The 11,119-nt window shown below is 40.8% G+C and overlaps 1 protein-coding gene across 1 annotated transcript; it reads right to left on the minus strand.

Moving 5' to 3' along the window:
* Positions 1–3,457: 3,457 nt before the first annotated feature.
* LOC122048219 lies at positions 3,458–6,532 on the minus strand. Its single transcript, XM_042609813.1, has 4 exons — positions 6,510–6,532; positions 6,059–6,128; positions 3,751–4,907; positions 3,458–3,680 (listed from the first exon to the last, which is right to left on the minus strand). Exons 1-3 carry the CDS (start codon positions 6,530–6,532, stop codon positions 4,263–4,265), a joined length of 738 nt encoding a protein of 245 aa, XP_042465747.1. The 3' UTR covers positions 3,458–3,680; positions 3,751–4,262.
* Positions 6,533–11,119: the final 4,587 nt, after the last annotated feature.

An 11,119-nucleotide genomic window follows, 5' to 3' on the forward strand; every position in this document is an offset into this window, starting at 1 on the left:
TGTAAAGGAAGCGTCAAATGAGTCGTAAGGGTGAGGGTACGAGTGCATGAGAAATTGTGCTCAGAGTAAAATCCTAGTTTTAGGGGGTTACTGTAGCAGCACTGTAGCGTTACTGTAACAGTACTGTAGCAGTCGACTGCATGTTTTAGCAGTCGACTGGTGCATTCGACCGCGCAGTCGACTGGGTGCGAACAGAATGGTTCTGTTCGTTCGGTCAGTATAGATCAATCGACTGCATGTTTTAGCAGTCAACTACACCAGTCAACTGCATGTTTTAGTAGTCGACTGGTAAATGACCGTTGGCATACTGTTGGTGCTGCGAAGTAGCCGTTGGCTACCTCCAATGGTAACACCAGTCGACTGATGATTTTTACAGTCGACTGGTTCTAAGATGAGTTGATATGATGATCAACTCTCTCCTCTTATTTATAGGAAGCTTTAGGGCTTGAAGGAGGTGACTGATTATTGTTGAATCACTCCTTGTCATTGCCCAAAGCTTCCAAGTCTACTCTTTACCTCTAAACCTAAGTTCATCTTGTAAGAGGAAGAGAACCTTGTGAGAGATTGTACTCCACCGAGAAGGAATAAGCTCTAGCCGGAGATTATCGGGGATTGATCCACCGAAGGATCAAGGGATCGTCCACCTCAAGGACACGCCGTGGAGTAGGAGCAAGCAATCTCCGAACCACGTAAAGGAATCGTGTTAGCGTTTGTGCTCTTACTTGTTTATTTTCATTACTTTATTTTCGTATTCCGCTTGCGTAACTAACCTTGTAGAGAAGAATCGAAATTGGGGGTGACCTAGATATCCAACCCCCCTTCTAGCAGGCCACCGAACCCTCACAATTATTAGATGTACTCTTCATTTAAAAATAATATTTATTCGTAAGCTATAAATGTGTTTACTATTAATTGTTATTATTTTTGTTAGTTTCATAGGTATAATTTTTATTTTGATCCATATTTTTTATACTTTTTAAATTTTTTACAAATAATAACTTTTAAAATCTACAATAAAAAATTATAAACATATAATAAAAAAATTATTCAAAAAGAATAAAACTAATAAAAAATTGATAAAAAACTTATTAATAAAAAAAATAAAACCAATAAAACAAAGAAACAAAACTTAAAAAAAACCGTGGATGAGAGAATAAGGAAAGGATATAAGGGTAAAAAAATAGATGAGGCCGAGAGGTGAAGGTGTCAGGGGAGTGGAAAAAGTAGCTCTCTTGACCGAACAGTTTGACTTCCTATTTTCAATTTGTTTTTTTTTTCAGTTCTCATCCTTCTTTCAAAGTCAATACATATGGCCCCCTCTATATATTTGTCTCGGTGGTTATAATTTTTAATTATCCAATTATTTAGTTCTCCAAATTCATTAATTGTGATCAATCCTATAAAAATTGTGTTGGATCAAGAAAGCGCTAGAGGGGTGAATAGTGCTCGTGGTTTTCACTTATTATAATCGAAAGATCAACGAGTTAAACACAACGGAATAAGTAAACAATCACAGAAAAACCCAAGTGTTTTACTTGATTCAGAGCCTTAGGTGACTCCTACACCAAGGTCCGCGCTCGTTGAGCGTTTACTTTGGGCAATTCACTATAAGATCGTAAAGTTACAAATATGTATTACAAAACAATAACAATAAAGCTATACCGACAACAGAAATACTGAAATTGAAGCTCTGGGTCGTCGGGGTGCTGCTGCATCACTTCTGGAACGTCTCTTGAGCAGCACACAGGAGAATGATCACTTGGGAATTGATTGAATTAAGCTGTTGGTCGAATACCCCTTATAAAGTCTACTGAGGGTGCCTTCAACCTCCTTGAAGGCGCCTCCAATCACCGAGTCAACCGCGCAGATCAGATCAGAAGTGGTCGCAGCATATCCTCTTGAAGGCGCCTTCATTCTACTTGAGGGTGCCTTCAAGTCTGTCCGAGGCGCCTCCAGCTCCTTTGAGGGTGCCTCCAGTCTTGCTACGCATGCTTCTTCTGCTTTACACCCGAGACGCCTCCAAGCTCCATGAGGGCGTCTCGGGTACTGTTCATCCGAGGCATAATGTGCTCTTTTGTCCCTGCAAAATATATTAGTCCACAAAACAACCATATATCCTACAAAACAAAGTTAGCACATAATAAATATAGTAATAGAAATGTTTTGACAGACTTCGGACTGTCCGGTTCTAACTTCGAATTTCCGACCGGAAACCCTAGGTCGAACCGACGCCTACTGTTCCCTCCGCGGGAAACGCGCCCTCACCTACTCCACTCAGGAGAACATACCTGATGTCAGTCCGGCCCTTCAGACCGACTGGACTTTCTGCCTAGGGTTATCACTCCCTAGGACCTAGGATTACCACCCCCTAGAGTTTTTCGCCACCTGAGGTTACCTCCCCTAGGACCTAAGGTTAACCCCCCCCTTTATGATTTTCCTCCACCTAGGATTACCACCCCCTATGACCTAAGGTTGTCACCCCTTAGGATTTTCCTCCACCTAGGGTTACCACCCCCCGCCCTTAGGGTTTTCCACCACCTAGGATTACCACCCCCTAGGATTTTTCACCTACCTAACCGCAGCTAGGACTTTTACCTAAAAACACTTAGGACTTTCCTGCAAAGTTCATTCAAGTATATTAAATAATAAAACAACTTAACTTGAACCCTTTGACATAATCAAAATATAGATTCAATCGTCGGATGCTTCCTGCACCAACAAATTGTGTATTGACCATGAAAATAAATAAATTTATCTAAACGGTCAACATTCTTATAATTATCATTTAGATATGGTAATTTTCTCTAAATCCAACAGAAAATCCGATCCAAATGAACAAAGAAGATATGGAAAGATTATCGATATCCAATCTGAATATCCGATTAAATAATTTATAATATATATTAAAAAAATTAAATCCTACCAACTATTTTTTTATGTTAGAAGTATGTTATATAGATATTTAATTTTTTCAATGCGATATTAATTCTAATATACTTTGATTGAATGATGATAGTTAAATAGGAAAAAGAAACATTATTAATATGAAGGATATCAAATCCTTAAATGTGTATGAGTATAGGGACAAATACATGATTATGAAGACATAGAATATAAAATCTGAGTTGAATTCGACTCATTAGTATTTCTAATATTATCTCACCTAAGGAGAATCCATACATTGTACAACAATTATTATTCAACTCTTAAATGACGGATTAATCACTTAAAAGATCGAAATGTTTTTTTATATATAAATTAAAAGATCAAAATGTTTTTTATATATAATTAAAATATCTAGCTATTCAAATCGATTAATTTGACTAATTTTTTAATTGGTTATCACACTAAAAAAAACCTTACAGTGCGCGTCAAGATTCAATTTTTAAATACCTAATTAAGATTTTTAAATACCTAATTAATCGATTGAAAGACCTTGCACTGTTACCCTGGTTCATTTTCGTAAGAAATAAATTCCTCCCATTTTAAAAGGAATAAATTCCTCGTATCTAAATAATTATTAATACAATTATGTCATTGGCGTAGGTGAACTTCGACCCCACCATTGCCAAAATAAATGACTTCCAGCTGTCACCAGCAAATTATTATTTTATGTGAGCGTGATGCAGGATTTTATTGCATCTAAGAAGTGCCGCATTAAGATTTAACGGCGCAATTTCCTGCGAAATAAATGAAACGAAATTATGATATCGATAATAAAAACAACTACGAACGCAAAGCATGATTTACCTGAATGTAATAAAAATAAACACGCAGATGACGGCTATGACGTCAGTTAGATGGAGTCGACGGAATCCGATTGGTGTAGCAAGGACGACGCCTCACGGTAAGCCCCAGATCGCATCGTACTATAACATCACAACCTGCTGCAACACAACCGAATGATCAGCGTTACATTCCAGGTTGTCGATATTGATTAAGATAATTGATCGTAGAATTAATTAGTTTTCAAGATGTTTAATATCTTTGGTGTTCTGATATGTCGTCCTCAATTCTATTCCGATGTGCTTGTTCATTAGGCAGCATCGACGGCAGCAGAAAAGCATATACAAATGGACGGAGCAGATCAGCCTGCTGTTTTTGGTACAATTTTTTATTTAATGGGAAAAATCAGCAAAAAAAAACTCCAACCTTCCTCTCCGATCAGCATCGGCCGGTCGATGAAGAATCTCTGGTGAAAGATTAGAACGGATTTTTATTTTTCCAATTTTTTTAACGAACCTGATTTGAGATCTGTCGATCTACGGATCGCCGGCTTTGGACATGCGGGAGAGGGGGCTGGGGCGAGGTAGGAAGTCACACCGGCGGCGCTGCTGGTGGGATGAAGGGCGAATGAGGGCGGAGAGCGCACGCTTCACCCAATCGCCCTCGACGGCTCCGATACGGACCAGTGAGTTTTTCATGGCAGAACGGCAAGCGTTGAGACGGTTCGCCTGAGAGGCAAAGGAAGCGGTTTGGTATCGGTTGCCCTTGTGGAGGCTGCAGCGAAAGGATCCAGGGTGGGTGGTGGGGGAGCAAAGACAGGTGCGGCGTACAGGGGAGGCGGCAGCCGAAGGGGAACGCTTGTCGAGAACGGAGAGGGAACGACCAGGAGAAGTGGAACGATCGAGGGAGAAGCGTACCGCAGGAGGATGGGGAGGGGAGGCGCCGTAGAGATGCACGCGGGTTGGTGAGGCGGCACGATGGCGCTGATAGTGGCGGTCGAACAAGGTAGCAGTGGCTCGGGAAGTAAAACTGGAGGAAGAGGAGGCGAAGGCGGAGGAGCCACCACCCGGCGAGGTAGATCTCCGGGAAGAGAGCACCGATCCGCTAGTTCTCCTGGATGATGACGCCAGCGTGTGAGAGAGACGGATAAAGGATAGAGAGGAAAAGGAGTCGGCGGCTCGCTAATTGGACAAACCTAGCTCTTCTCCGGCGTGGCATATATAGAATGGGAAGGAGGGCTTAGTTACGTGACTTGACTAGGGTTGAGACGGTGAGGTTGGTTCAGAAAAGAGAAGAAAAAGAAATTGGGCTGGCAGTGGATTCCATGGAGCGGATCTAACCTATCTTTCACCGCCACGCGTCCAGATAGGTATAGGTGCTCTAAGCAAGACGTTACTTAACGCCGTGTGAGTTCTACGTCTGCCCCGCTGGGAGGGCCGGCAAAAGACAATATTTTTTTTTCCTTCTTTAATTGTTTTTTAAGGGTTTAGTTGGCTCTTCCATCGCGATTCCAAAAAATAGTCGTAAATCATAAGATTTTAAAAGTATAATCGGCAAGTTTTAATATTGATTATTATTTTCCTGAAAACTTTTTATTTTACCTTTTTTCCAAAATATTTATATCCTCTAAAAATAAAATAAACTAAACTAAAATATAATATAAAATATAAAATATAATGAAAAAAATTATACTAATCCAAGTAATAAAAATAAGAATCATATCATTTAATTAATTAGGAACATAAATTAAGATAAATTTTTAGAAAAGGAATGTGTCACGCTCCAAAAAAATCCTAACCGGTGAAAATCTAATAGCATTTCTCTTGTACTAGTGACAATATAAATCTGGAAATACATAGCCTTCAGGGTCTCACAATCCTCAACCAACACGACCGGAACATATACCATAAAGTAAATAAAACATTCCACATAGTTTAATAAAGACAGCTTCCGGCTAACAACATAATACGACAAGAAGTGAAACGGTATTAAAACATCGTAAATATATATAACCTACTCTACTACAACGAGGGAAACACAACCCACCGAGAGAAACATTCGCAGCGGAAAAACGTGGGTAGCATACCCCAAAACTCAATATTAAAATCCACAAATGCAAAACTACACATCACGAGTCTGTAGATCACATAGCAAGGAAACAAATGACCAAAAATAGTAACTGCCGCGACGTGAAGAGGGGACTAGCAGCTGGAACCTCCTGACAGCGTCAACCTGAAATAGATATAAATCAACGGAGTGAGTTTAATAAAACTCAGCGGGTATCTAGCTAACATGCATAGTTATATAACTATCAGTAATAATCATGCAATACAGTCTCCTGAACAATAATAGGTAAAGCAAACTGAACAACGGAAGAATTGTATTCACTAATACCTCCTAGCCTGACATAAGGGTGAGAACCATACAAACAGATGTAGGATCGTCAGGCCAAATACATAATGTCTTCTGTATGCATGTCAATCATATGTAGTCATCGAAATGTAGCATCCAAAATGCAGCAATCATACACAAATAAATGCAATATATGCATATGGTGCAAATGACATGGTCACCCTTGACGTCAGTCAGCCACCGTCATCGCGATGATGAGGTCGAGTGGGTAGGGCTATGACAACTGTGCACTCTTCCATCACTACTCCTGAGTGACCGAGTGGACAGGATGCTGTCGGAGTACACCTATCCTCCTACCCCAACTAAATAGGGGAGTCAAAGCTCTCATCTCCTTGTGTCATAGTAAAAGAGGAGGGATCCCTGCCCGCTACCATGCCGCATCACCACTATCCATAAGCGGTCGAGCGGAGCCTTGACAGACCAACTGCACACACCCTACCTGATGTACCACTACCCCATGAGTGGTTGTGTGTGCAGATCATGTAATTGGTGATGTGCTCAACTACAAAGTAGCCGACAATCTCTCAGCATGCAATCATGCAAGATGGTGCATGACACTAAAGCATGTGACACCTGACAATAAACACCTCCATTAAATATGTACCAAAAAGAATAATGAATCTATAACAATAAACTAGGTATCATAATTGTTGGGACCGATGTGCCCGCTAGAAGAGGGTGAATAGCGTCTCGTTGTGTGCTCGTCGATTGTGTCTTGATGAGGATATGCAGCGGAAATAAAATACAAGACAAACCAAAATGCTAACACCTAAGATTTACTTGGTATCTACCTTAAGAAGAGGTGATTAATCCAAGGATCTACACACGACACACTCCTCCACTAAGAAAACCCTCCTTCTCGGTTGCAGCCAAAGGCGGAGAAGCCTTGTACAAACTCTCACACACACAAACACAAATACAAGAAGAAACTATGAGAATACAAGTGAATACACCTTTCTTCTTGCTATTTGTTGTTGCCTCTTGAACCTTGAAGATGCTCCTCAAGTGCTTTCAAGAATTGGCGTGAGTGCTAGAGAAATCGCCGTGAGGATCGGAGGAGAATCGCAGGAAAAAGCTCGCAAAGAACTGGCGAAGAAAACGCTCCGCCCAGACTATATACAGTGTCTCCAATCGATTGAAATCAACCCCAATCGATTACCACGTCAACACCGCTCCATCGCAGCCGTCCATCACCTACATCCTGCGCAACGGTCGCATCCCAATCGATCGACTGATCGATTGGGACTGCCTGAATCGATCGCTCAATCGATTCAGAGCCTTTCTGTGCTCTCGCGTCCGCGTGAGAGCTTCTGCTGCCCAATCGATCGACCGATCGATTGGCAACTCTCAATCGATAGCCTGATCGATTGGGAAAGTCTCTGTGCTCACGATTTCATATCACAATTGATCGGTCGATTGATTGGGCCTTCCCACAATCACAGCACAGTCCAAATCGATCAACCGATCGATTTGGATCTTGTTCAATCGATCGCCCGATCAATTGAACACTCTGAACTTGACTCAAACTCAAGTCCAAAGTCCCAAACCCAATTTCCAATCAACCGTGACCTGTTGGGTCTCTATGCCTAGCATTTGGCCACACCCGACCAACCTCGAACTAGCCTTCTAGCCTCCTCCATTAACCTTACGTCCTTCGGATATCTCCCCATCCTTCACGCCTTGCCTTCAGGAGCTTCCTTCGGCCTCATCCTAGTTGTTGGGTCTTCCTTGCCAAGTCATACCAGGACTTACCTTGCCAAGACCACATGCTTGGAGTTACACCCTTTGCCAAGATCACACTTGGACTTTCCAATTGCCTAGATCCTCACCAGGACTTTCTCCTTTGCCAAGATCACACTTGGACTTTCCAATTGCCTGACTCCTCACCAAGACTTTCCACTTGCCTGACTCCTCACCAGGACTTTCTCCTTTGCCAATATCACACTTGAACTTTCCAACTGTCTGGCTCCTCACAAGGACTTTCCACTTGCCTGGCTCCTCACCAGGACTTTCCAATTGCCTGGCTCCTCACAAGGACTTTCCACTTGCCTGTCTCCTCACCAGGACTTTCCAATTGCCTGGCTCCTCACCAGGACTTTCTCCTGCCTAGCTCCTCACTAGGACTTTCCCGTTGTCTGGCTCCTCACCAGGACTTTCTCCTGCCTAGCTCCACACTAGGACTTTCCCATTGCCTAACATCCAGTTAGGACTTTCCCAGTCAAGTCTCCTATCAACCTTGACCTACTTGGCTTGTATTCTCATCAACCTGGTCAATCCTTTGACTATCTTCACAACCGGACGATTGCTCCAGCAATCTCCTTATATTGTCAAACATCAAAACTCAAATCCTGACTCAAGCTTGACTCAACTCAAGCTTAGTCAAACTGGTCAAACTTGACCTAGGGAAATTGTCCCAACAATCTCCCCCTTTTTGATATTTGACAATACCTCTAAGTTAGTCTAAATCTCATAGCCTTAACCTCTTCTTTATCACAAGGCTAAATCTCATATCCTTAACCTCTTCTTTATACCAAGGCTAAATCTCATAGCCTTAACCTCTTCTTTATCACAAGGCTAAATCTCATAGCCTTAACCCTTCCATGACAAGGCATGAATGAAGGTTTCCTTCATTCTCTCCCTTTCCTAGAGGGTAAACTTCCTAACTTAACCTTTCATTCTCCCCCTTTGTCACACATCAAAAACTGAAAACAAACTCTTCTCCATAAGAGTTAACTCTCCATTGTTTACAACCTCATATATTGTTAACAACCCCACAATGAAGATATCATATTCTTCATTGCCGCCTAGCTCCCCCTTGAGCTCTAATTTACTTCAAAATGCTCATCCTAGAGCATGCATCAACTTCCCAATGAAACTCTCATTCATTGTATTCAATGCTCCCCCTTGAGCAGTAATCTTTTTCATAATGCTCATCCGAGAGTATTTTCCACTTTACCAATAAAGGTCCAATCCCCTTCATTAATCCAATGCTCCCCCTTGAGCAGTAACCTACTCCACAATGCTCATCTGAGAGCATTTATCATCCTAGCAATGAAGATAATCAATCTTCCATTGTTCCCCAATACTCGGCCCTGAGTATTATCCATCACGAAGGTTAACCCCTTCCAAGGTCCTTGAAAGTAAATTTTCATGCACTCAAGGAGTAACTCCCCCTAAAAACATGATCAAACTTCTGTCATTGCACCAACAATGACTTGGAGTTCCTAAACAATTAGGAAAACCAAAACTTGAAGTTTTGAGGTTCAAAATTCAAAAATGAAACTAAACCTCAACCTAAACTTCACCTAAGTCTACCTTAACCAATCCATACTTGCTTTCATCATGAAAACTCCCCTTAAATATATACAAATGTATTCAAAGGGATTTAGAATGGTTATTAGAACTTGAAGTGGCTTAAAGTGCTAAAATCAGACTTTTCAGGCCAAAATCAGAATTCCCAATCGATTGAAGTTGGGACTCAATCGATTGAAGCTACTTCAATCGATCCATTGATCGATTCCGTAAGCTACTGCTCACAGAAATTCCCTCTGAATCGATCGGCTGATTGATCCAGCCTGGGTCAATCGATCGGCTGATCGATTCACTAACCTTCTGTTCACGGGAGTTGGCTTCCCAATCGATCAACTGATCGATTAAAACCATCCCAATCGATCGGCTGATCGATTGGGTTTCTGATTTCTCTGAAATTCAATTTCAGCAGACTTCAGAAACTCTCCAAAAATTCTACAAAATTACAAAAATCATGAAAATTCATGTAGATACTCTTTAGGGTATACTCTATCAAGGAAAAATAGTTTTCTATAAAAATACTTCCTATTTTCAAAGAGTTACACAAATTTGAAAACTCTTGAAAACTTCAATGTTTTCTCCTAGTTTGTGTCTAACTTTTCAATGATGAATACTATCAAAAGATAGTCTTCACTAAGGTTTTCCAAAAGCCTTTTAAAATCATTTTCAAAACCAATATCCAACCATGTTCCTTGGGCTTAATGTGTTAGCTAGAGCCCTAGAGTCAATCATTTGATGATTGTATTATGGACTTATTGTATCATATTTTTATATTAATAAAGGTATTTGTTTGGTTATTATACTTACTTGTATTGGTGTCAAGTAAACTAAATATAATAATGTCCTTGAGTAGAAGGTTCTTACCTATATCAATCGATTGGTTGAATCGATAGTGAGATGATATAGGGAACACTACTCTTAATCATTCCTAGTCGAGTATTAACATTCAGGGACAATGTTAATGCAATAAGACTAGCATGTAGGTCAACTCGATGACTTGATCTCACAAGTCATGGATATAGAGATATCAAGTTGACACATGGGTATACATTAGAGAATGTATATATGACCCGCCATGAGAAAGTATCATGGATCGTTATATGAGTGTCATATACTTTCTCATGTGGCTATTAGTATGACTACTAGTCCTTAGACCTGAAGTCACCATAGATCCCTACATAAGGAGTTATGTACTTTGGTTTCGTCAAACGTCACCCGTAACTGGGTGGACTATAAAGGCGATTACTGGGTATATAACAAATTATGCAGAGGGATGTGAGTGATGTAGATGGGATCTATCCCTCCTATATGACGGGAGAGACATCGGTATTCTTGATAGAGTGAGACCACGAAGTGCATGGTCATGCCCAAATGAGTCAATATAGGATATTGAGCTCATTTGATTTAGTGAGTCTACTTGGAGTTCAAGATTTAGATTGGTCAGAGGATGACACAGTCTATGCCTCACATTGACCAATCTAGATGTCTAGGATAGAAGGACACTTGTCATATATTGTGAGGAGTCACAATTAGTAGTCACAAGGTGATGTTGGATCTCAACATTCTTGTAACTTGGGTAGTAATGATGTGTTGCTAGATACCGCTCATTACTTATGCTCCTAAATGAGTTTAGGGCATTTCCAACGTTACAAGAACCTATAGGGTCACACAC

The sequence above is a fragment of the Zingiber officinale genome, chromosome 2B (assembly GCF_018446385.1).
Source record: "Zingiber officinale cultivar Zhangliang chromosome 2B, Zo_v1.1, whole genome shotgun sequence".
Lineage (NCBI taxonomy): Eukaryota > Viridiplantae > Streptophyta > Magnoliopsida > Zingiberales > Zingiberaceae > Zingiber > Zingiber officinale.

What these genes read in the sequence shown, in the direction of transcription:
- LOC122048219 (XM_042609813.1), bottom strand. Translation starts at nt 6,532, where the DNA reads ATGGATAGTGGTGATGCGGCATG. An exon ending in GATAGTGGTGATGCGGCATG is followed by an intron (nt 6,129 to 6,509) that starts GTAGCGGGCAGG and finishes CCCTTATGTCAG; the next exon opens with GCTAGGAGGTATTAGTGAAT. An exon ending in CTATTATTGTTCAGGAGACT is followed by an intron (nt 4,908 to 6,058) that starts GTATTGCATGAT and finishes TTGTCCAATTAG; the next exon opens with CGAGCCGCCGACTCCTTTTC.